The 25,862-nt window shown below is 55.6% G+C and overlaps 1 protein-coding gene and 1 non-coding gene across 10 annotated transcripts in view; both read right to left on the reverse strand.

Moving 5' to 3' along the window:
* Window positions 1-25,862, reverse strand: part of CRTC1 (CREB regulated transcription coactivator 1) — a 75,877-nt gene that overhangs the window by 7,309 nt on the left and 42,706 nt on the right. Inside the window, exons 3-14 of one of the 9 annotated variants that reach the window (XM_086698538.1) lie at window positions 25,745-25,792; window positions 24,082-24,219; window positions 23,018-23,079; window positions 21,101-21,195; window positions 19,019-19,104; window positions 15,087-15,127; window positions 14,381-14,601; window positions 9,525-9,658; window positions 6,127-6,279; window positions 5,968-6,018; window positions 3,696-3,800; window positions 583-669 (exon numbers count right to left, since the gene is read on the reverse strand). In XM_086698538.1, the coding sequence (XP_086554664.1) occupies window positions 583-669; window positions 3,696-3,800; window positions 5,968-6,018; window positions 6,127-6,279; window positions 9,525-9,658; window positions 14,381-14,601; window positions 15,087-15,127; window positions 19,019-19,104; window positions 21,101-21,195; window positions 23,018-23,079; window positions 24,082-24,219; window positions 25,745-25,792 (1,221 nt within the window). Of the gene's footprint in view, window positions 1-582; window positions 670-3,695; window positions 3,801-5,967; window positions 6,280-9,524; window positions 9,659-14,380; window positions 14,602-15,086; window positions 15,128-19,018; window positions 19,105-21,100; window positions 21,196-23,017; window positions 23,080-24,081; window positions 24,220-25,744; window positions 25,793-25,862 lie in introns of all 9 variants that reach the window. The other 8 variants (XM_086698542.1, XM_086698540.1, XM_086698534.1 and 5 more) reach the window with 8 other exon arrangements.
* LOC112853077 (U6 spliceosomal RNA) lies at window positions 18,732-18,835 on the reverse strand. Its single transcript, XR_003222885.2, has one exon. It is a non-coding gene; the product is annotated as a U6 spliceosomal RNA (small nuclear RNA).

Genomic DNA, 25,862 nt, shown 5'->3' on the forward strand with positions numbered 1-25,862 from the left:
CCTGGCTATTGCCGGCTGGCCTGCCCTGTGGCAGCCGGGACCACCTCCTCTGCAAGACGCCCAGCACCCACGCTCAGACGCTCGGGGCTGCTGAGCATGAGATTCTGTGCCCAGGGTCTCCCCCTCCGCCCTCTCTGAACCTGCCGAGGCCTGCCTGCACACGGCCCCCTCGGGGCTCACTGGATGGATGGATGGATGGACGGATGGAAGGAGGGACGGGTGCGTGACCTGCTCCAGGAAGCGGCCAACCCTTCTCATGCCCACACGCCCCAGACCCTGGCCTCCACGCGGAGCCAGCTCTACCTCCCGGCAAACCCACATGCACGGCCCACGCTGAGGCACCGATGCTACAGCCACTGCCTGTCCCTGCCAGTGTTCACCGCCCACCCTTCCTCCCCCTCTGCTGTTGGCCTCATTCTGTGGGCCAGGCACAGATGCCTGGGGAGGCAAAGCCAAGCCACCCCTTCCAAGGCCTGGAGACAGGAGGGAGCCTTAAGAGCGAAGCTCACGCCCGAGGGGCGGGCGGGGTCCGGGTAAGCGTCCGGGTAAGCTGTGGGCGCTGTGACCCGGGCACCCGCTCACCTGGTGGGACAGAGCATTGGCCTGCCTGGCCGCCATCTGCTGCTCATAGTACGAGTCCCCAAACACGCTGCCCAAGGTGGAGGAGTGCTGCAGACAGAAGAGAGGCCTGCTGTCATCACGGTCCCCAAGACCAGGTCGGGGGCTTGCTGGGGCTCAGGCTGGTTGTGCCCACAGGGAGGCCCCTGGAACTTCCCGGAGGATGCTCAGGATAAAGAAGGCTGAGTATCTACCTTAGGCCTCTTGGGAAAGCCACAACTTCCAGGATGGAGGGATGCCTGGCTCACTCTGAGCAGGGTGCTCCCCAATCTCAGGATGTTTCTTTCCGCCACCTGCTCCTGGGGGGCCTCAGTACCCCAATAGCCCCCAAAGAGCCATCCCCCATCTCCTCTACTTGAACCCAGGAATGGGTGACCTGGTTTCCATCAGATGGAAGACAGGGGGGCCACAGGGATTGGGAACCCCGCCTGAAGGGCTCCAGAGTAAAATATGTGACCGGGGCCAAGGCAGTAGGTGCTCTGAATTTCAGGATGAGAAGCGTACTTGGCGAACCTTGTCAGGCCCCCAGGGAGACATGGGACATGGTAGCAGGCCATACATGTGGACAGGACAGGCGCACAGAGCCAGATGCTGGCCAAGCGAACATAAGACAGGCACACAGAAAGCCCCGTCTACCTATCTGTCCATGGCTGCCTGCCTGGGGGACCCAAGGACCCATGGGTGGTCAGGCAGCCCAACTCCCATTCTTCCACGGCTAGCCGGGAGACAGGTCTGCTCCCAGCAGAAGAGCAGGGGACTGGGGACCCTCATAGGCAGAAGAGATACCAGAAACAAGAGCTTGGAGCCCCTGCTTATTCCTATGATGCCAGAGAGAGAGAGCAGGATGGAGCCCGGTGGGACATGGACGGGAGGAGGGACAGCCAGTGCATCGTGGCCAGACCTCACATGAGGCACCAGGCCGCAGGAAACAGATCCCCAGCCCGGACACAAGTCTGTTTCCTCATTGGTCAGTGGGCTGAGAGCAGTAAGAAAAACGGCCAATGTGGCAAAAATGCCACCTTTGCCCTAAATATAGCCAGCTTCAGGTTTGGAAAAGGGGGCTGCAAGGTTGTGGATGGGTTTCCCCATAGAAGAAGCAGCAGGTCTGTTCTGGGGTACCTGTTTCCATCCCCGTGGCTTTGGACTCAAAGAGGCCCAACACAAGCAGGGGACCCAGGCTCAGGTTTCGTTTGTGAGGCTGCCATCAGAGTTTGCCAGAAAGGTCTGCTCAGGGTGGAAGGGAGGAGCACAGCACACAGTACCAAAGGCCAGCTGCCTAAGGCCCGAGGTGCAGCCAGACAGACACAATGTCCACTCGAGGCGGGGGAGGAGAGGGGAGGCCCCGGCCCACGGGGCCACTGAGTGCAACCTAGGGATCCAGGTGCAGCATGAAGCCAGGCCTGGCGCCGCCCACCCAGCATGGTCTGCCCCTTAGTGGGCCTCTTGGCCATGTCAGGCCCATGTCTGGCTCGGTCCAGGTAACGTGACAGCCCTGACCTCACAGCCACTGGAGCGGCCCACCTCCCTTGCCAGCACCCAGCGGATGGATGGACAGACCAACACACAGACACGGGCTTCACAAGACGGCAACACGCTTTCTGCCGAGGATGGACCAACCCGCCTTGGTCTAGGCAAATCTCTACTGAGAAATCTGCTCCACCCCCGAATTCCTCTCCTGCCTCCTGTACAAAAAGAGACATTATTCAAGGACCAGCCTCAGGAATAGGCCCCACTCACCATTTCCCCTGCCTGGACCAGCTTCTCCCCGCCCTCGGCATCCCATGACGCCACGTGACCAGACTAGACACTTCTCGGGAGCCACCAGGGCTCAGAACCGGTGTCGATGTATCCAGAGCCCACAGATACCAAACTGACCTCTCACCTGCCCTGAGCTCACTGATGCCCTCCCCACCTGCCTATGGAGCAGGAAGCTGCACACAGATGGTCCCAGCAGGACCCAGGCCCCTGTTGGGTGGTGGAGGAAGGATCCTAGGAGAGCTCCTCCTACAGCAGATGGAACCATGAGAACAGCCTTTCCTGAACAGGACACCTGCCATCTCAACACACAGGGCCCCATGTGGGCGTACTTCTGAGAGCTGGGGAAATGGGGACAGCGGGCCACACGTCCCCCGGACTAGGGAACTCAACACTGTTCTTGCATGGTCCTGCCTGGTGAGGCAGCTCTTCTCCTTCTTTAGGAGGGGAGGAAAATCCTTTCTCTTTTGTGCCCTGAACCAAAAATGAGGCTTCAGGGCCTCAGGCACTGCTAAGAGGCTCCTAGGAGCTTCTCAGCTTGGTGACATTTTGGGGACCGCGTGGCGGGGTCCTGAGGAGGCTCTACAGCCTGGAAATTTCGGGCCCTGATGTCAGCTCTGTGGGCACCTCTTCTCTGGTGGAATGTTGCAGACAGAATTTGGTTATAAGCTGAGAGTTGTGCTAAGGGGACTCCTGAGGAACCCAGATGGGGGTATGTTGCATGTATGTGTGTCACAGGTTGGGGTCCAACCGTGTTGGGGAAAAAACCCAAATCTGATGGATGTGGTCGAGTCCCGCCTGTTGCCTGGGGCAAGCCGCAGTCTCCTCATCTGTGAGATGGGGACATGGACCCCACTCAGAGAAGCTTCCTGTGAGGACACACCCTTCTGTGAGGCAGAGGGAGAAGAGTCTGAGGAGTCAGAGCCCCAGTCACAGGCCGGCCACCGCCTCAGCTGTGCCCCAGAGCAGGTGGAGCCCTCCTCCACTCTGGGGAGCCTCAGGCGGGGGATGTGTGCACAGGCTGTGGGACCCCGGGGTGACCCTGGCAAGAAGCCTGGGGGTGTGGCCAACACCGAGGTCACGAAGGCAGGCGAGGAGCCCACCGCCTCCAGCTCGGGCTCCGCACCGGCCACAAAGACACGGCGGGAACGTGGCAGCTCCTGAGCCGGGCCTGGTGGGGCAGTGCCTTCTCCTCCCCGCCCCAGCGGAGTGGACGAGATGGGATGGAGCGAGGCACAGATGGTGGGGGACGCGGGGGGGGAGGGGGCGCGAAGCAACGCTGGGGCGCGGGGTGCCGGGAGGGGGGAGGCGGTGTCCCTTACTTGCGGGGAGCTCCCGGGGGAGAAGCCTTGATTGGAGACAGGTGAGGTGGGAGACTGGTTAGCCGGGGAGCCGGCACTAGTGCGGTACTGCTGCAGAGCCGGCGCCTGCGACGACAGACAGGTCAGGACGCGCGAGGGGCCCCGGGCCTGGCTTCCTGGGACTGGCCGTTCCCCGCCGAGCATCCCCCCGAAGACCCCCCGCCCAGCGGGTGAGCACGGTACCAGGAGCACCTGCAAGTGGTGCGGGTCCCTGAGCCCTGTCGGAGCCCGGGGCCTTTCGGGCACGTGTCTCCAAACCCAGCTCCTGGAGGCTGGGGGGGGGGGGGGGGGGGGGGCGTGGTCAGAGAACCCAGCTTCACGGAATCGTGCCGGAGGACCGTGGCGGGGGGCGGAGGGGTCCACCTTAGCTTGGCAGGCTTCAGAGCACCCACACGAACACACACCCGCACCCACATACACACGTGTGCACACAGCCATACCTGTGTACACACAGACACACCCACACGCACGTGGGCAACACAAGGCCCAGGGCCGGGCAGGCAGCCACTGCCTTCTGCTGCCGACTCTGGGCAACAGCACATCCTGCCCACCTCGAGGGGTGGTGGGACCGACAAACAAGGCCATGCGGGGCACACCGCAAGACGTCCGGTACCCGGCAGTCACTACACCGGCACCGCTTGGGACGAGCCTGATGCATTTGCTGTCCAGAGACCTCCCAGGGGCGGCCACCTCCTCACCTGAAGGACAGAGGGCCTTAGCTTCTCACCAGGGGCAGGACGGGCTGGGGCAGGACCTGGATTTAGCCCCTGCTCTGGTCCCAGTCCACCCAGGACCTGCTGTGTGCCTCTGGGCAAGCTCCCTGACTTCTCTGGGCCTGTTGTTCACTGAGGCCCGGCTGACCAGCCCAGGGCCCCATAAATGCTCGGTCTCCTCCATTTCCTCAGTGGCCTGTTCTGAGTAGTCTGGAAAAGGGGTTGAGCCTGGGAGGGGCACGGGGGCACAATAGGCAAGGTATCAGTGTGGGAGGCGCCATCACGGTCATTTGGCAATGACCGGTTCGGGCCTTCTTAGAGTTGGAAAGAGGAAACTGTCCAGAGGGATGTTCTCCTTGCTCATTGGAGGCTGCACGAACTCAAGAAAGAGGCAACCAGAGCCCTTGCCCCCAAGGGGCGCAAGGCAACAGAGAGCCCTGGGGGTGGAGGGGTAACATCTGTGCACCTGGCAGACATCCCTGCCTCTATTGTCTGCCCAGCTCAAAAGTGAGGCATCACCGCTGGAGGGCGTCAGGGAATGAGGTACTCCAAGCAGGCTCCACCATCAGAGCTGCCCCCACACCAGCCATGTTTCTGACAAAGAAAAGGCTTGTGCGCATTCTTGTCCGGGGGACCCCTGGGGTTTGCCCTCTGAGGGGTCAGAGCAGCTTGGAAACAGGTCTCTCTTCACCTACCCCACCCAGCTCAGGGGGCCTAGTCTCTGCAGAGCACATCATGTTTTGATGACACTTATCTTGGGGTTGGCAGCCAAGGGCTGAGTGGAGAGGGCTTGCTGTACCCTAAACGTAGTCCCCACTGCTCTAAATATGGTCAAAGATAGCCGAGACCACTCCCTTCCCACCAGGGCAACCAAGGTGAAAGTCTGAACACTCGAGAAGGTTTGGGGGTGCAGAGGTCAAAATCAAGCACCCATTACCCTGAGCCCAGGTCCAGGCAAAGGGTCCCATGGTCTGAGCTGTAGGACCCCAGGCCCCAAGCAGGGAGTCCCATGGTCTAAATTGCACGTCTCTGGCCCAGGGCACTGTGCTGCATGAACCACAGGGCTGGATTCATCCCTTCTCCTCCAAGTTCAACTCTGTCCTCCTAAGTCCCAGCAGTCTGTTCCCCAGGCCCTGAGAGTTCTGTGTCCTCCCTGCCTCCGAGGGAGCGGTTTTTGGACGGGAAGGGTTGAAGTACTGGGCATCAAAGGGCATGGGAGAGGCTTTGCAGTCAGATACAGTATAGTCCCTCTTGGGTGAAGTTTGGGACAAATGATTCCTGCTTGTGTCTCAGCTTCCCCATCAGTACAAGGGATGACAACCTTGGCCCGGCAGTGCTTGCTTCAGCCCTGACCCCTGGCCAAGCTGGTCTTGAAGGGGAGCCGTGAGGAGGCTTCAGCCAGACACACCTGAGTCTTTGGGCCTTGGGAGCCCAATGAGGGTCTCCCACAGCCCCTGGGATCCATGAGCCACCACCCCCCCCCCCGAGCCAGGCCCCACACGACCCCATCTTAGGCTTACCGAGGTGATGTCGATCCCCATTGGCGGCTGGCCCGGGTTCTCTGGGGGGGACTGGGGGAGAGAGGACGGTACCGTGACCGCGAGCGGGGGCAGCTGGGGCCCCCGCGTCAGGCTGGCGCTTGGCATCAGGGGGCCGCCTGGGGGGAGGCCGACGGGCACCTGTGGGGGTGGCGGGGGCGGCTGCTGCTGGGACGCAGGTGGTGGTGGTGGAGGGGGCTGTGGCTGTGGCGGTGGTGGCTGCTGGGAGCCCGCCTGGGTGAAGAAGGCGTAGGGCAGCTGCTGCTCCAGAGACAGGGCATCCATGGCCACAGCCTGGGGGAAGAGGAGGGCGTCACGTGGGAGGCCACTGGGCAGAAGAGGCCAGACTATGAGTACCTGGTCCCCAGGGGGGCCCCATGGCCTGGCATGCTCAGCAAAGATGTTATGGATAAACAAAGGGACATCCAGACCTTGGACCCCCTAGAGAGGACAGGCCTTTCCCAGGGCCACAGAGGGTTAGGCTGCACCTGGACAGGACCTGGGCTTCTAATCCAGCTGTTTGTGCCCTGCACCCAAGGAGCCTTTCCTTTGCCACACGCCGAGAGGTGGGCACTACCTTCCATACCCACTCAGGCTCAGGGCTCCACATTCCGGCAACCCAGCAGGCAGCCTATGCCTAGACCACTCTGGGTGATGGAGATGGTGGTGTGGCCACTCAATAATGATCAGCTCAGGCCTTCTTGGAGTGGAAAGAGAAATTTTTCCTGGTTAGAGGGAAGTTTTCAACATTTGTGAGTCAAATGTTCCTGGGGCAGGCTGGGGCTCCTGCCCTCTGAGGGAGGTTGGATGTGACCAGGAGCTACAGGATATAACACAGAACAGAAGGCCCAGCCTCTAATAAGTGGCAGTTACATGAACAAAAAACAGTTTCCAGAAAAGGCAGGCAGGTCTAAGGGAGAAGGCACAGGGGTCACAGATCGAGAGACTGAGGACACATTGCCAGAAGCTACCCATGGCTCTGTCTGGATCCTGATCTGAACAAGCAGGCGGGAGACACAGAGGGGAACGGGCTGAGGCCAGGCAGTGGAAGGTATGCCTATCAGTTGTGTTATAGGTAGATAGTGCCATTGAGGTTATGTTAAAAAACAGACAACAAAAATATTACCTATTAGGGATTTAAAAAAAAAACAGGCAAAACGGACAAATTCCTGGAAACACACAAACTACCAAAACTGATCCAAGAAGAAATAGAAAATCTGAATAGACCTATATAGCAAGAAAGGAGATTGAATCAGTCATCAAAAACCTCCCAATGGAAAATATTTGGAAATCACATACCCAATAAAGGGTTAGTATCCAGAATATATAAAGAACTTACAAAATTCAACACCCCAAAACCAAATAATCCAATTAAAAAATGGACAGAAGACATGCATAGTTTTCCAAAGACATACAGATGGAAAAAAGACACATGAAAAGATGCCCAACATCACTCATCATCAGCGAAATGCAAATCACCTCACACCTGTCAGAATGGCTAAAATTAACCACACAAGAAACAACAAGTGTTGGCAAGGATGTAGAGAAAGGGGAATCCTCCTGCACTGATGACAGAAATGAAAACTGGTGCAGCCACTCTAGAGAGCAATATGGAGCTTCCTCAAAAAGTTAAAAATAGGGGCGCCTGGGTGGCGCAGTCGGTTAAGCGTCCGACTTCAGCCAGGTCACGATCTCGCGGTCCGTGAGTTCGAGCCCCGCGTCGGGCTCTGGGCTGATGGCTCAGAGCCTGGAGCCTGTTTCCGATTCTGTGTCTCCCTCTCTCTCTGCCCCTCGCCCGTTCATGCTCTGTCTCTCTCTGTCCCAAAAATAAATAAATGTTGAAAAAAAAAAAAAAGTTAAATCTTTAAAAAAAAATTAAAAAAAAAAAAAGTTAAAAATAGAACTAACTACCCTACAATCCAGCAATCCCACTACTAGGAATTTAGCCAAAGGATACACAAATACTAATTCAAAGGGATACGTGCACCCCAGTGTTTACAGCAGCATTATTTACAATAGCCAAATTATGGAAGTGGCCCAAGTATCCATTGATTGATAAATGGATAAAGAAGATGTGCGGGCTCCTCGGTGTCTCAGTGGGTTAAGCATCTGACTCCTGATTTTGGCTCAGGTCATGATCTCACAGTTCGTGGGCTTATGACCCAAGTCATGCTCCAGGCTGACAGTGTGGAGTCTGCTTGGGATTCTCTCTGTCTGTCCCTCTCTCTCAAAATAAATTTAAAAACTTAAAAAAAAAAAAAAAAAAGGAATACTATTCAGTCATAAAAAAGAATGAAATCTTGGGGCACCTGGGTGGCTCAGCTGGTTGAGTGGCCAACTCTTAATTTCGACTCAGGTCATGATCCCAGGGTCACAGGATTGAGCCCTGTGATGCTTAGTATGGAGCCTGCTTGGGATTCTCTCCCCCACCCCCAACCCCCGCTCAAGCAATCTCTCTCTCTCTCAAAAAATGAAATATAAATAAATAAGTAAAAATAAATTTAAAGAAAGAATGAGATCTTGCCATCTGCAATGACACGGATGGAACTAGAGACTATCACGCTAAGTGAAATAAGTCAGAGAAAGACAAATACCATTTGATTTCACTCATACGTGGGATTTAAGAAACAAAACAAACGAGCAAAGGAAAAAAAGAAGAGAGAGAGAAACCAAGAAACCAAGTGTTAGCCACAGAGAACACACTGATGGTTGCCAGAGGGAAGGCAGATGGGGGGACGGGGGAAATAGGTGATGGGGATGAAGACGTGCACTTGTGATGAGGAGCGGGTGATGTACGGAATGCTGGATCACTGTATCATACACCTCAAACTAATATTACACTGTGCGTTACCTACCTGCAATTTAAGTTAAAACTTAAAAAAAAACCCTCAAATTTCCCAACAAGGATAGGCTAAGACCCAGGGGCTTTGCTGGTGAATTCTACCAAATATTTAAAGAATCCGCACCAGCGTTTCTCAAATGCTTCCAAAGAAACAAAAGAGGAGGGAATGCTTCCTAATTTAGGGCCATAAAGGCCCTAAATTGACTAAGTAAAAAAGAGAAGAATCAAATTACTGAAACCAGAAACAAAAGTGGGAACATTACGACCAACTTCAAAGAACAGAATTAGGAGTGCTATGAATGATCATATGACAGCACACTGTACAATCTAGATGAAAGAGACCAATTCCTAGACACATATGAGCTACCAAAAAAAGCAGAGGAAACAAAATTATGGTAAATTGAAAAAACAAAAAACCTCTCTAAACATCTCATTTTGGAGAAATTCAACTAGATCCTCAAGAAGGGAAAGTGACATAAATAAGGACACCCAGTCACACAAATCTGCCCATGACAGCTACAAGAGACTCCAGGCCAGTACTTAATACATTTTCATGTGCTTGAAATTTTGACAAATAGCCAGAAATGTTGGGAACGTTTGTCTTCAAGGTTCTATAGGTCCCTGGAAGGAGAGGGAGGCTTCCCTGAGGGGCAGAGCAGGCCACGCCTCCCCGCCCCACCCCACCACGCCCTCACACCTGAGTGATGGGTGACAGCTGGGAAAGGGTGGGCGACACCTGCTGGGCCTGCTGTCTCCTTGCCTCTGTGTTCAGGGACAACGGGCTGACGCCAGCTGGACGGTGCTGTGGTGAGGAGCCTGGCGTGCTCATTCCTGAAAGGGAGAACAGGAGAGAAGGGTGGGCATGACTCTGGCCTCCAGAGGGCTGCTCACACACCTTGGTCACTGCTGGGAGCAGCCCAGTCACTCAGACAGAATCCATTGTGTCCTAATCACCAAACCCAGGGTGCTCCCCTCCAAGGCCCCAATACCTGTGTAGACTCTGTTCTCTTTCCTGCTCCATCCCCATGCTGGCTAGCACTATCCCACTGATCCTGCCATCCCTCCCAGGGACGTGTCCCACAGGCCCTGCCAATCAGCACTTCCCTGCCTCTGCACCACCACATGATTGGCCCCCAGATGGACATGTGACCAGACTGGCCCAATGAGAGACTGCCCTGGGACTTCTGATGGAACTCCAAGAAGGGAGGTCTGGAGCTGTGTGAGGAGAGCACCATATGGCCGCAAAGGGAAGAGCCAGCTGGAGAATCAGGGGCTGAGGAGAGGCAGCACCTGAGCTCTAGATCCAGCCACAGTGGTGCTTCCTGGTTTTGGGAGATAATCGGTGCCCCTTTTTTGCCTAAACTGGCTTGGGTTTTGGTTAGCTTCAAGGAAGCTGGTCCTGCCCAGAGGCTGCAGTTTCCTCTACAGCCTCATGCTCTCAAAATTGTACCACCCTGTAATGAACTATTCCTTCAGCCAGATCTCCTTTCAGCCCCAGACCCGTGTATCTGGCAGCTCCTCCCCCATCTCATGTCCACAACCTCCTCTCACCTCATGTGCTCTCCATGCTGGACCATCAGCCCTGCTGGGCTGCCCAACCTAGAAACTCAGTTACTCTCTCTCTACTTCCAACACCCTTGCTGCTGATCGAGCTCCTGTCAGGAGGGCTCCGTGTTGCCCCTTCCGTCACCCTGGCCCCCTCCCCCCGGAATCCCATCCCTGGACGTGTCTGTTGTGAAGGAGCTGAGTGAGGTCAAGTTCAGTATGGAAGCAGTTGGGGCCTGCTGGGTTATCCCGGGGCACGGTGCCAGGGAGAGGCCTCCTGATGCTTGCGGGAGCCCTGGGGGATTGGCTTGATCTCCCAGTTGGTCTCCTTGTCCTTGAGATGGAAATGATAACAGCCGCCCTCAAGAGTTCACTGTGAGGCCCTAATGAGGTTGGGAGCAGGCTCTCAAGACAGTCTGGCCTGCAGTCAAGGCCGGTGGTGTAGAAGCCTGACTCACCTGGGGTAGCTGGCCCCATTCTGCCGAGGGCCGTCAGATTAACCTTGTTCCAGCAGGTGAGATGGCAGGTTCACAGGCCAGTGGGAATGCGCCCAGCACACACTGAGGGGAGATGACGGGCGGCCTTCTCTCCGCCCAGGGCAGCTGCTCACTGGCTGTGTCATCTGTGCGAGGCAAGCCTGGTCACGCCTGCACTTCCCCTCAGTCGCCCTGGCAGCTCCACTTAGCCGTGCACTGCAGGAGGGCCTGGCAGAGTGCTCCCAAGGCAGAGCCCCGGGTTCCAAGTTATACACAGAACTTGGGCCCCAGAATCAAGCTGCCGCAAACACAGCAGCATCAAGGGGGGCACGGACAAGAAGCCTGAGCAGGAAGAGTCCGGGAGATGCCTAGTCAGGGAACACAGTCGGGACCACAGGCTGCTCCCTCCTCTTCTCTGAGCATCCACTGCCTCTGACATCCTTCGGGTTGTGAGCACTCAACACCCAGGGAGCAGACGTCAGGGCTCAGTGAGCAGCAGAGGCAAATACCAAGAGAGGGTCAGTGGGGCAACAGGGGCAGGAGGGGCCTGTGGCATACGAACTCGACCCACCACTGCTGGGCCTTCTGATTCTTCAAGAGAAGCCAGAAGTCTAGAGTTTTACACACACTCTCCTGATTTTCAGATGTTGATTCAAAGCATCACGCATGCAACCATGGGCCAGACAAAACACACCGGTAGGCTGGATTTGGTGCTTGGGTTGCCAGCCTCTGTCTATCTTCAGTACAAGGGAGTTTTTAATCCTCCGCTGGGCTGCAGAGTGAGCTCCTGGTCTCACACTGGGCGGCCACCACCCCAGGAGAGGCCAGTTGGGCTGGGAGGGTGGACGGACGCCTTGCTGTTGAATTCCTTTTGGCAACCTGGATCACCTTTGGGAAAAGGAGTGAGGCCAGCTGGAAGGGAAGTCTGGGGCGGGCAGGGAGAGCTGCCAGGGGAGGGCAGGCCAGGTGGCAGGGGCCCAGCCAGAGGCACGCAAGCCTCGTATGCGGGGCTGGCAGGCCTTGGAGCTGTGCCAGGAAGGAGGACCCGGGCCTGCCCTCCTCCAGGTTCTGGCCAACGACCAGGAAAACGACCTCAGCAAATGTTTAAGAGAACGAGAGGGGCCGCTGTCTCCTTGGAGGCAGAAGCCTCCCATTCTTCCTCGAGGGGCTCCCGTTCCAACTGGAGGGTGGGCTGGGGGGGCCATCTCCACGTGTGCCAGGGGCCAGCGGCTCGGCTTGATTTAAAATGCGCCCAGAAAGCAGAGCCCCTGCCAGGCGAGCAGCTAGAGCGGCAGGTTCGCAAACAACCGAACACATGTCAGACATTACTGGGCTGACGCTCCCAGCCAGGCGGGCCAGGGTCTGGGCCCCACGCTCGGGGTCTGCGCTTGTTCCCGCGTCTATGGCTTTCACATGTGTTGTGTTTTCCTGTGCTTGTTTAGACTCGGCATGGGCTGGAGGTGCACAGCTCCTGGGCGGGTGCTGGGGGGCTGCCAAGGACCCTCTGGAGGAGGGGGTGGTGCTCTGGAGGCCACAGCAAGACGTGAGGAGAAAAGGGGGGGCCAGGAAACAGTGGTGCCTACAAAAGGGGGCCCCTCCAGTGTCCCCAGAGCCAACCTGCTGATTTCTTGCTTTGCATAGGCCTGTGTGGACCCTCCTGGCCCACCCACCTCTCAGGGGGCCATGGGTCTCAGGATCCCCTGAATCTGTTCACTTTGTCCCGGGGGTGGGGGGGGGGGACAGTGGAAGCTGACACCCTCTGCCTAGTGGCTGAGCCTCGGTGGGCACGGGGCCAGGTATGTACACGCAAGAACAGAGCCTCAATGCTCTTAGGCCAGGGTCCTGCCCCGCTTTTCACTGTTCTGGCCTCTATTTCCTAGTCTAGAAACCTAGGAACACTTGCACTGTCCTTAACACCCCTCACCTGCCTCTGGTCCTGTCAGCACCAAAGCCCGGAACAACTCCGGCTCAAGTGCCTCTGTTCCCTGTAACGTGGGCCAGACAACTTCACCTGGAAGTCTCTCTACAGTGTTCAGTGGGGCCCTGCCCTGGCACTGGCACCCCTCCTGATAGCCTATTCTCCCTGGGTGGTTAGAAGGGCTGTGGCAAATGTGAATTAGAGCGTGTGATTCTCTCTCAGAAAACCCTGCATGGTGCTGCCCACCACACTTGGGACAGAGGTAAGGCAGGCAGATGGACTGGGCGAGCATCGGCTCCTGGGCAGGATGCAGGGCAGCAAGGTAGCGCTCTCACCGGTCACCAAGTCCTGACATGTGTGGACTCACAGAGGGGTCCACATTCTGCCCATCCCACCATGAGGCTGTTGGGTCTGACTTGTGTCCTCCCTGGATGCAAACCCACACATCCCACAGTCAACATGGGTGCAAGAATCACACTGGGGACATGCGGGTCATAGTGGGAACGTGGGAGAGCCAGGCCTGGCCCAGGGAACAGAGAGAGCAAAGTAGTGACTCAACAGCAGCAGGGTAAATGAACAAAAGCAAGAGTGAGAGGCTGGAGGTAAGAGTGTGGGTAGGGGGCCACAATGGCTCATTGAGAAGAGGTGTGAGCAGGGATGGGGTGGGCGAGGGGTCCTGCAGCCACCTGGAGGAAGAGGACTGTGGAAGAGAGGTGGCACATGCCAAGGCCCCGAGGTGAGCTCGCTGGCCAGAGAGGAGATGGTGTGGGGGGCAGGAGACAAAGTCGGAGGGTGAACTGTAGTTGATCTCCCGGGCCCCAGGGGTCTCAGGTTTTCACTGGGAGGGAACCGAGGACCCGTGCAAGATCCTGAGCAGACGAGAGCCATGAGGTGATGGCCATCCTGGCTAAGAGGCTGAGAGCTGGTGGGGGAGGTGGGCAGGCAGGTGGAGGCCATGTAAGGTAGAGAAGGTCCAGGTTGGCCCGGGTCCCAATGGTGGGGCTGACGGGATGCATCAACAGGTCAGGGCAGGCAAGAGAACAGAAGAGGCAAGCCACTGGGAAACCGTGCTGCTCGTCCCCAGAGAAGCAGGGTTGGGCAGCACTGGGAGATATTAGGAAGGGGAGGGTCCCATGGGATGTCCCCATGAATGTGGCCTGGACTGGAGTGTACCAAGCAGGTGGAGTGTGGGGGGAGCAGGTCAAGACTGGTCCTGGCCCTCCATGAAGAGCTGAGGACGAGGAGAGGTGGGGGGAAAGCCCGGCACACCCCGGCCGGGTCAAACTCTTGGGGGCTCCCCTCCTAGAATGTTCTGGACTCACCCAGACTCTCTGAAGCCCCCAGTACACCCTCAGAACCACTGTCTGATCCCTGGGGACACCGCTGAGTTTTCCCACTCCCAGGCCTTCACCAAAGCCGTGCCCTCTGCCTAGGATGCCTTTCCTGGGCAATACTGGGAAAGCCCAGCCCCTGTGGTAGGTTCTGCCTCCCACTCCATGCCCAGCATTTTGGATGTCACCCTGCTAAATCTTTATCCAAACCCATGTGTTGTCTTCACTAGCTGCTCAGCTCTGCCAGGGAAGGAAGTTCTCCCGCCTTCTGGCCTGGCCTTACCCTGGTTGGCGCCGCCGATGCCCAGATGAGTCAGGTTGGCCGCGAGGTTGCCGGTGCTGCTGGAGCTGCTGAGCGCGGGGAAGGTGGGCTCCTCAGGGTCCAGTGGGGTCGGGAGGGGGGAGGGGAAGTGTATGTTGGTCAGGTCAGGCAGGGAGCCCCCTGTGTTGTGGGTGGCGGGGATCAGGGCTGTAGTGTTTTCCTGGTCAGCGGATGGAAAGATGCTGGGGGGAAGGCCAGACAGAGGGGGGAGGTGAGCTCTCGCCGGCCCATTCTTCCCCAGAAGCTGTGGCGGGGGAGCGAGGTGTCGGGGGAGACTGGTGCGAAAAGATTAGGTGCTGCCATGCTCAGAAAAGGGCTGTCAGCCTACACCTCCAATGGGACCTCAGGAAGCAGCCTACCTATCTATGCAGGATAGGAGGCTGGGGTGAGGGTCCTCCTGCGGCTCAGGGACAGGGGGTGTCTGAGGAGCGGGCAAGCTGGAGCTGAGCAGGGGTGGTGGGGGCGGGGCTCGGCCACCTCAGGCAGGGAAGGGGAGCAGGGCCCCATGTCCCCCCCGCCCCCTGTGAGGCTCGTTGACTGGCGGCCAGCGGCGGGGAGCCCTCTTGTCAGGACTTGCAGCCTGTGAGCTAGCGGACGGGAAGCCCTGGGGTCATCTGAGCGGCCCTAACAGCCCTGGGCATGCAGGGTGGGCCCTGCTGAGACTTACTTGATCCCGGGGACCTCGCAGGACTTGGGCCTGGACCCCGTCTGAAAGAGAAGACAGCGGACACTGAGCGGGCCTCCTGGCGTGCTGTGGCTCCTCAGGGCATGGCTGACCATGCCACAAGGGCCGGAGACGCTCAGCAAGAAGGGAGTTTATCAGGTCCTGGAACGTCTCACAAACCAGAACTAGGCAACCTCAAAGGCAGAGGGGCCTGTCCCAGACATGCCCAGGGGCAAAACCAAGAGTTATGTGCAGAGGGGTCTCTACAGCCCCCACCTCCAGCCCCTGCCCTTGGTGGCAAGCAGGCACATCCAAGCCTAGCTGTCTGCCCATAAGCTGGGCACAGCAGAGGAGTGGCATGGTCCCTTGTCAGCAGGCATTTGGAGAAGACGGTGGTTTGTCCGGTCTATACACCCGAAAACCCCAGGCACCACCTCAGCAGTGGAGCCACTGGAAACGTGGGCACCCCAAAACAATCCCCCATTCCATTCCTGGATCAGAGTGGGAGGGGATCCCGGGGCAGGGGCCACCTCTGCTCAGCATCCACTTGTCTACGGCAGGGAAGTACATCATGTGGGGCAGCATGAAGAGGCTCAGACTGGGCACGATGAACACACAGAGGGCGCTCCCTGCCCCTAGCTGACCCACCTTCCCGTGGTCCCTCAGCTATGGCTCCCACAGGGACCGTGGTGCTGTGCGTGCTCCCACGCACCCACCACCTGAGGATGAAGACTTTGCCTGCCCTGTGGGGCTGGGAAGGGGGTCCCAGGGAAACCCTGTTGGCAGCAGGACCCTGGCTGGTTTCCTCCTCTTCGAGCTGGGGCCACTATGCCAGCCGAGAACTGTAGGCTCTAGGCAGAGCCCCTAGACTCTCATTCAAGGACAAAGGAGGAAACCCGCTGGATGGCGGCAGACATGACCGGACAGAGCCCGCGTGCTGACGGAGGGCTCTGGCTGTGTCACCTTCCCTCATTCTCCATCCACCTCACAGGCCCTCAGGCTGATGTGTTCTTTAGGGATTATCAGATAAGAAGGTGGATGCACTGGCGGAGGGCTGTAGACTCCATGTGCACACCCAGTGTGTGTGTGGGGGGGAGGGGCTGGGGGGGCCCCACAGTGACTGGGGACCCTGAGGGGTGGTGTGCGACCAGCAGCATTAAGCCTCTGCAGAAAATGCCAGAGGGACAGGTTTGTACTTGGCCACTGGCTCCTTAATTCTGTGAGTAAACACTTGCTTCATTACCGGATTTTTTCAAAGCGTGATGACAATGACTTTCTAAAGAACCTTTCAAAAGCATTCCACAAACATTATGGAGATAACAGTGGATTTCTAAACAGTATTAAAAATTCACCCATCGTTGCCCCCCCCCCCCGCCTACCCCACTCCCCACAAATCCAGTGGAATTCCTTTACTGACATCCTTGCAGCCACATCATTTTGCGTGGTAGTTAAAAGTTTAGCCATGATGCTGGGCTCTGCCGCCCTCTTTTCTCACTCCCAGGATGTCGAGTGTGTTTGCACCAACCCCCACCATCTTCCCTGTCTTCATGGTTCAGCAGCACATTCGGCTGCTTGTAACCCTGATGTCTTTCTTTACCCACTCACCTCTCTACGACTAGGTGTTTCAGTGGCTTCCCGATTTTGTGCGGGTTGTCAGAATTCTTTTCGAATTATTTTTTTCTCCCGAATATGAAAATCCTATGCCTTCTTTGTGCAAAACTGGAACATGCAGACATGGATAAAGGGCTGACAATGGCGCCCGCACCTGACACTCGAGGGGACACGCCCCATTTGCACGTCTCCCCTGGGACGGGTCCTATCACACCCAGGCATCTGTGTGTACACCCTGGCATACCTTGGAGATACTGCAGCTTCAGTTCCAGAACACCCCAATAAAGCAAATATCACAGTAAAGCAAGTCAAGTGAATTTTTTGGTTTCCCAGTGCACAAAGAAGTTATGTTTACACTATCCTGCAGTGTAAGTATGCAATGACAGTGTTTTAAAAAAACAAGTTATGTGCCTTTAATTAAAATACTTTACTGCTGGGGCGTCTGGGTGGCTCAGCTGATTAAGTAACGGACTCTTGATTTTGGCTCAGGTCATGATCTCATGGTTTGTGAGATCGAGCCCCACATAGGCCTGACAGCGTAGAGCCTGCTTGGGATTCTCTTTCCTTTCTCTCTGCCCTTCCCCCACTCATGTTTTCTCTCTTTCTCTCTCTCTCTCTCTCTCTCTCTTTCTCTCAAAATAAATAAATAAACTTAAAAAATACTTTATTGGGGTGCCTGGGTGGCTCAGTCAGTTAAGCATCCAACTCTGGGTTTCAGCTCGGGTCATGATCTCACAGTTTATGAGTTTGAGCCCTGCATCAGGCTCTGTGCTGAGACTGGAGTGCCTGCTTGGGATTCTCTCTCTCCCTCTCTCTGCCTCTCCCCTGCTCATGTTCTCTCTCAAAGTGAATAAATTAAAAAACAAAACAAAACAAAACAGTTGGGTGCCTGAGGAGCTCAGTTGTTAAGCATCTGACTTTGGCTCAGGTCATGATCTTACAGTTCATGAGTTGGAGCCCCGGGTGAGCCCCACTTCTCTCTCTCTGCCCCTTGTTCACTTGCACCCTCTCTCTCTCTCTCTCAAAAAAAAAAGAGTTAAAAAAATTATTTCTAAAAATGCTAATCATCTGAACTTTGAGTTGTGATCATTAATCAAACGTCACATAACAAATAATGAAAAAATATGAACAATTCCAAGAATTACCAGAATGTGACACAGAGACACAAAGTGAGCAAATGCTGTTGGAACAATGGTACTGATATTCTTGCTCAACATGGGGTTGCCACAAACCTTCAATTTGTAAAAAAAACGCAACACAATAAAGCAAAGCGCAATAGAATGAGGTGTGCCTATCTCGAAATGTTTTATGCTTTATCCTGTTCTTTCCACAGAACAGTACCATCATGAGTGTCACTCATGCCTTTAAAATTCCTTCAAAAATCCCAACTCACCATGTGCGGAACTTTCCGCATGGGGGACTGAGGATGCTTTCATCCTCAGTTATAAAACCCCCCTACTGTCGAACATTCAAGTTCTTTCCAGTTGATTTCGAAAGTTCTGAACACCTGCCTTTGAGGAACACATCACTGTTTGTTCATTTGTCACCTCCCTACGATTTCCTGGGGGGGGATGAGCAATGCATGTTGCTGCCCCTTTCACCACACCCTGACTAGCAATGGGTTTTAGTTTTTTGTTGTTTTTTTTTTAATATTCAAAATAGATTTGGTGTTAAGTGTATTTTGTTCTATTCAAATTCTTTGAAATTTGTACTCATGGCACAAATTCTATCTTACCACTAGACATTTTATAGGTTGCTGGGAAATTTGTTTCTGGACCTGGAGGTAATACAGAGATTTCAACTCAACTGAAAATTCCAAGTAGACTTAATGGAAGTTTAAGGATGACTGTAACCATGTATAAACAATGACAATTACCCAATACTATGGGTTAGCAGAAAGATCACAGGCTAAGAATTAGGAGGTATAGGTTCTAAACCCTGAGCATCTTCACAGACTTGGACAAATAGGTTCACTATTTGTATGTACTGTGAAATGATCACCACAGTAAGTCTGGTTCATAGCCAACGCCATACATAAAAATAACGGCGCACTTCATGAATCTGCGTGTCATTCTTGTGCAGAGGCCATCCTAAGCTCTCTATGGTTCCAATTTTAGTATAGGTGCTGCCACAGTGAACATGAGTTTTAATTCTTCATGGCTTCTGACCAGTATAGCAGGTCTATTTAACCCTAATGGCAGGCCTGATCAAATCTGAGTGAGGTTCACACTTCAGGGAAGGTGTGCTATTTCTCTACCTTTGGCTAGGCTATTAAAAAAAAGATCAAGAAGGAAAACCATTTTTGAAAGCCCTTAGACTCTTACCTTCTTGGTATCCCATGCTTGCTTGGGAAGATTCTTATCTGTCTCCGATGTGGTTTCCTCCATTCCTGGGACTGTTAATAGTAAGACTGCGGTGGGGTGGGAAGAGAAAGAAAATCAGAACCTTTTCAGTTTGAAGCTATGTGGCACCAAAGTGGGGAGCTTCCCTGACATACACAGGGTCATAACCATGACACAAGTGTAACTGCCCCAACAGTAACTTCTGGGGACTGCACTAGAGCACAAAAAAGGGTTTCATTCAAAACAAAACAAAAAACACTTAAAAACCAAAAAACAAGCCAGAGACCCTGTGATTCAAAAAGAAGTGAAAACAGGAGCTCTGGAGCTGAGGACATGTATTGATTCTGCCTCCCATGGCAGGTCCTGGAGGCCTCAGGTTGCAGAGAACAGCAGAGAATTTCTCCCGGCCTCCTCACCCTACCTGCCTCTTTGTGGTCACCTGCATCCATGCTGCTCAATATGAGCCGGGGCTGGCTGGTCTACTCATGGTAGCTGTGGCCTCATGAATTAGTTGCAATGCCAGCCAGCCCCAGAGGAGGCGCGGAGGGCAGGGAAGGTCTGAAGGACTGGATGGGCATCATTTAAGGCCCTGGAACCAGCTGTGCCTGAAGGCCCCTTTCTTAGGACCTTTTGGTTAAAGTGAGATTAAACACTTTCTTTATGAGACCCAGTTTCTTTACACCTATTGGACGTTCGGTCTTTCACTTTCAATAGAGCCACACTGAACACAGCCAGATGGGTCAACTCCTCCTTCTTAAAAACCAGAGAGACTGAACTGTGGGGGGGGTGGGGGGGGGTGGGAGGGGAGCCAGGCTAACCACCTCCCCCCCCCACCCCCATCACTTCTTGGGCCCCTCGTGGAGAAACAGGGGCAGGTAACATGTCTCCCCTCTCCCCAGGCCAAGGACAACTGGACCCTGAGCTGCCAAGGGCCTCCTGGGTTGCAGCTCCTTTCCATGGTCACAGAGTCCCAAGAGATGACACTTGCCCTGGAGAGCCTACCCTGAAAGCCCCATTTTCCTGGGGAACCCACCAAGGAGACAGCCCCTTCAAGAACAGCTCCCAACATTGGGAACAGGAGTGAAACACCAGATGCCCTGTTCTCTTCACCCCCGGACATTTGAAATCCTCGCTTTTATTATAGAGACAGTTCCTTCTGCAATCTCACCTTTGCTGTCTGATGAACAGGGATCCCAGGAAGATGGCATGCGGAGAGCCCCCCCACCTCCCAAGGGGTGAAATTCTGGTTGATAATCCTTACTCTATAGCAGAAGCTCCCTGGTATGTTTACACGTTCACACAGTGCAATGCTACTCCAAAATGGGTGTTTGGACCTTAACTGTACGTGATCAATTGTCTGGTTTCAGTGCCTCTGGGCAGATCAAGCCTGCTGGGGTTTCCTGAGGCCGGCCACACAGCACTGTCCTTCTCTTTAGGTGATGGTGCCCCAGTTTTTCAGATGGCATGCACCGTCCTAGAAGGTCCTGGGGACACTGCCCCAGTGCCCAGCTCTCCCTGAGGAGAGACCAGGGGCCGAGGCACCGATCTGGCCCAGGGGTGTATGCATGGCTCGGTCAGAGAGGAGCCTGGGGAAGAGGTGGGAAAGCAGCAGCCCCTTTCCCACCCACAGTAGGCAGAATGGGCACATTCTGTGTGAATCAAGAGGGTTCTGAGCAGCAAAGCCAGGAAGTGTGAAGCCCTGGATAGAGCTGCACCTAAAGCCGAACCTCTCTAGCTCCGGACTGCTTGGTCATGAGCTGATAAATGCCTCCTTCTGCTTGGCTTGCTGCCCACTACAACTGACAGAACGTGGAAGGCCCCCATCTGTGGGGCTATGGCCTGAATCCATGAGTGTTTGCAGAGGCTGTTTTCTCTGCCTAGAAAACTCTTTAAAACCCAAATCAAGCAGCACCATCTCTACAAGTTTCCACACCCCTCCCCTTGTCCCATAGCACCCACTGACTCCTCCTTTGCAGGTCTCTCCATCTTTGAGCTTGTGACCTCTGGGAGCATAGGGGCCACCCACTGGACTCGCCTGACCCAAGGAACGATGCCCGTCAATACCTCTTTTCTGGTGTGCATCCTGGGACCCGCCCGTAAAGGGCTCTGGTTGGGTGGGTGTCATTGTGCTCTGGTGCAGGGCAGAGTCAGAATTGGTCCTGAGGAGAGGAGAGAGACAGTGAGCCTTAGCCCCAAAGCGGACGATGGGACAGTCCTGGCTCCACTCTATCCAGGACATGATCAATGGGACAGGGTGGGAATAGTGGGTCATTTTTGTGAGCTGTTGCACCTGCATAAAACCCTAAGGACATTGTTCTCAAAAGAACCACAGGAGTGACCGTTACTTTGATCTGCAAAGCCTGTTGAAGACAAAAGCTGCAGCAGAGATGTCCCTCCGTTCCTAACCAGCTCCTCCCTACCCCCATCCCCTCTGTAGGCTTCTCAGCTTTAGGGAAAGGATAGTGCCTTCCTGCTGATACTCTCTGGAGAGGGGGCCCAACGGTCCCACGGTGGCCCAGTCTTGGGGGTACAAGTCCCCAGGCCATCACTGGGTCTCCTTCTGGTGACAAAGACCAACGGGCAACCCTGCCCCCGAGGATAATCAGTTACAAACCAGGTGTAATAGGCAGGAAGGGGAGGCAGTGATATGAGGCTCAGAGAATGACCCAGAAAGAATGCAGCCTCTGGGGAGGGGAGGTGGCACGAGGCAATACTTGAGGGGCAAGGTCTTGGTTCAACCAGCCCAAAGGCTGCCAGGAGCCCTGCCTTCTGCACTGGGGACAGAGTAACTCAATGTGCTTCCAGCTGCCAGCTGCAGGTGCCTGCAGAGAAAGTCCCAGAAGACCGCCTCAGGCACCCAAGAAAATGTGGGCACCCGCGGGGAGCTGAGCAGATGAGCAAAGGTGGATCCAGCCACATGGCTGGCACTCCGGGGATGAAAGTAAGAGCAGCATGAATCCAAAAGGGACATGCCAGCCGCTGAGAGTGACATGGAGGAAACGATTCAAGGAGAAGAGCAGGCTATAAAGGACTAGGCTGGCTGAGTCTCTGACCCTGGGGCCAGCCCAACAGTGAGAGGCTGGTCTGGATCCTGGCTCCCCTACCGGCTGTGTGTCCCTGAGCAAGTGTTCTGACCTCTCTGTGCTCAGTTTCTCTATACTGAAAATGCGGAGAATAAAAGCTCCCCTACTCCACAGAGCTCTGTGTGTTTTATGTTACTTAATGAATATGATGGTTGAAATATGGCCCGATATATAATACATGCTTGGTAGGAATTTAATTACGTTACTGAATTACACATTACGTTATATATCGTATTGCATACTTTTTTAAACAGTTTGCTTACTTTGGTCTTTGTTTAATGAAATCATTCATATATATTTATATATATATCTATATATATCTACATATATATAGATATATATATCACAAAATCTACCATTTTAACCATTTTTAAGTATACACTTCTCTGGTATAATTGTATTCAGACTGGTGTGCACCTATCACCCATTATTTATTATAGGTATTAACTATGGTACTATTATCCTAGACCTCTGCAGATGAGGACATTATTTTTTTTTCCTCTTTCAGGTACATTTATGTGTATTCCTAATCTTCTGGTAATAAATATAGAATACTTTTATAATCACACTTTCAATGACTGTTCAACAATGTGGGAAACCACTCAATATAGTATGAAATGGAAAAAGGCAAGTTACAACACTGAATATCTAATGTAATCTCAACTCTGTCTATGAAAGAAAAAAAAAAAAGTCATGGAAGGAGGAAAAAAAATTCCTGGAAGACTCCAAAGCTATGACCTTGGTGTTACAGGGATAGAGCTGATTTCTAGAAACTTCTGGATACTTCTTAGTTTTGTCATCTTAAAGTGACTGCATATTGGTTTTCCAAGCACAAGCATGATGTAAGTTTGTTTTTGTTTCCAACAAGAGGGCTGAGGGCCGGCTCTGGGTCACTGACCTTCTCCAGCTGGTGTCCGCGGGCGGCGAGAGGTACACGGTGCCGTATGGGCAGCTGTCCGCTTGAGTGTGAGTTAAGGGGACAGCGCTGTTGGCTCAGGCCCCACCCCGAGCCCCAGGAACCTCGTGGCCAGGCTGCTGGGAGCCTGTGAACAGCTGGGGCCGCAGGGCGGGGGCCTTTCCTGCCTGGCTGCGAGCAGCCCCCGGGGTTCAGCCCTATCCACCTAGCACTCAGCACTCACCCCCTGCAAGCACACGTGCAGGCTGCACCCTTTCCAAGAGGGGCCTCGGCTGTGAAACTGGGGCCCATGGGGGGCAGTGGGGAGTCTGGTTCAGTTGACCTGGGTCTTGACTCTTAATTCTAGGCTGACAGGGCGGCTCCCGGGGCCTGAGGGCTCTGTCTGAGGCCCAGCTGGTCAGGCTGCCCCAGCCATGGAAATGAGAACCGGGAAAGAACAGGCTTCTCTGTTCTAGAATGCTGGGGGTCCCGAGAGCAGCCACTCAGGCTCCAGTGATGGTCGGAGGCGGGGGGCCTGGCTGGCCAAGCACCAAGGGGCGGCCAAGTCTTAGGGGGTGGGGGAGAAACTCCTGACGATCTCTGCTTGGCCAAGGTGCAGAGGCGAATTCTCTGTCTTCAGATGGAGCCTCCCTTGGATGGGTCTGGGTCTGGCTCAGACCCCCCTCAGCCCCACTGCCTGGGCTGGGCTGCCTTCCACATGGCCCCAACATGTGGACACCCTGCTCACAGCCTTTCTGGGTTCCACTGCCCAGACAGACGTCCAACACAGTGTGGTCCGACCTCACGTTACCCAATCCTCGCCTCACGCTGCGTGCTCCAGCAGCCTGTGTCCCCGTTCCCTGTGTGCCCCCCAGCCCCCAGCCACAGGCTCTTCAGCCAGCCACACTGCCTGCCTCCTCCAGGGTGGCCCTGCAACTGCGCCCTCTCCTGGTGCTGCCTGGGAGGGCTGGGACAGCCCTTACTCCATCTCCAGAGCTGGCAGCTCAGTCAGCTAGACTCAGGGTCCTGCAGTCATCCCCCACTCCCGTCCTCTGGGTAAAAGATATCTGCCGTCCATGTTTGTCCACTGACAAGGGCCGGCGATGTGGGGAGCCGAGCCGGCCACGCTCTCGGTATACTCTGTCCACCAGCCCGTGGTGCCGGGTGGTTCGGCTGGTGTCCAGGCCCGAGGACTGGAAGGGTGTCTGGGCGAGGGGAGGGGTAGGGGAGAAGGAGACCAGAAAAGAGAGAGAAACCCAAACAGTTATCAGCTGTGGCCTAAGATCCAACCCAGCTCTGCCCCCAGGATCTGACCTCAGGGCCCCCCGCTCCTGAGACACCCGTTGTCACCACTCTGCAGCCCAGACGGGCTTCCTCCTACAGCCAGGGCCCCCAGCCTTTAGCACTGCCAGGGTAGGGGCGAGCTGGGGATCCTGGGTGCCGGGTGGCAGGCGTGCAGTGCGGCCGGCATGCACGGGCCAGGCAGAGCAGCACAAGCTCGGGGCCCGGTGCCGGCTGGGGTGCCAGGGGTGCAGACGGCCCAAGCGCCCCCCAGCCTCGCCAGGTGCAGACAGGCCTCCGCCTTCTCTCTCTGGGCCCGGCTGGCCTCCTCTCCCCACCTACGTCATCCCCGGAGGGGCCTGCCAAGAGACAGCCCCCAGGGCTTCCAGCCGAGGACGTCAAGGGGCCCACCTGGCCAAGTGCTGGCTCCCCAGAGGCTCCTTATTGAGCCCTGGCCGGTTTTGATTGAGATAAGCCCCCACTCGCCCTCCCCCAGCACCTCATCCCTTTACCACTGGAGCCAAGTGCAAGCACTTTCCGGAGCCCTGGCCCACGGCTTGGTGGAAGGGGCTTCCTTCCAGCACCTGGGGCTGGCACGAGGCCCCCGGCCAGACCCTGCTCTCTCTCCCAGCTCCATGCCCCTGGGGCCCCTGGGAGCCTGCTCCCTGCCTTCCCTGGTGCCATGGGGCTCCTCACCACCTGACTGGGGCGAGACTGGCAATCTTAGCCAGCTCCGGAGGCAGCCGGTCCCCCCACCCGGCCATCTGGCCCTTGAGCCCTTCTGTCTTCTCTGGGCAGCCAGGCAAAAGCAATTTCCTTCCGGAAGACTGCCACTGGCTGGAATCACTGCTCTTCCCTACCCGTCCAAAAGCCTGAGCCAGTGTTCAGGGCTGACTGCTCTCCCTGGAGTCTGGGGCCCCCTGTCTCTCTCTGACCCAGAAAGGACCCTGCCAGCTTGGGTCTTTTTACACTTTTTGCCGCCAAAGGGCCTTGGGCCTGAGAGACTTCAGTGGCCGAAGGAAGGTGGGAACCTTGCCATCCAGGCACAAACAACAGAGGGCAGGGGCTGTTCATCTCCTCCCAGAGACGCCTAGAAGGCCAGAGGGGAAACCAAGACAGCTGAAGCAGAGCCAGAGGCAGAGAGAAGCTCGGGCCCGGCCACAGCCCAGCTCACCAGGCTGCACCTAGGATCCACACACACGTAAGTGTGCATGTGTCACAGGAACGAACCATGCAGCATTGATGCCCATGCTCGGATCCCCCAGGCGGGGGTCTCTCGACGCAACCACACGCACTTCCCCATACGGGGCAGGGGGAGGTGCAGAGTGGATCCACTTCTGTTTGGCGGACAGGACACATCCCGCCAGGCCACTGGGGGACCACGCAGTGATACCCAGCACCCGCGCACGTGCCAGGGACGCCGAGGCCTCAGCCCAGGGGCTCATTTACCAGAGAGACAGGAGCCGCTGCCAGGGCCTCCCCCAGATATCCGCTGGGCTGAAAATGCAAAGAACCGAGACTTTGAGACACTCCTGCCTCATCCGGCCCCCCAGTGGGATGCCCGCCA

Source organism: Puma concolor, chromosome A2, assembly GCF_028749965.1.
Source record: "Puma concolor isolate L17-30 chromosome A2, mPumCon1.1.hap2, whole genome shotgun sequence".
NCBI lineage: Eukaryota > Metazoa > Chordata > Mammalia > Carnivora > Felidae > Puma > Puma concolor.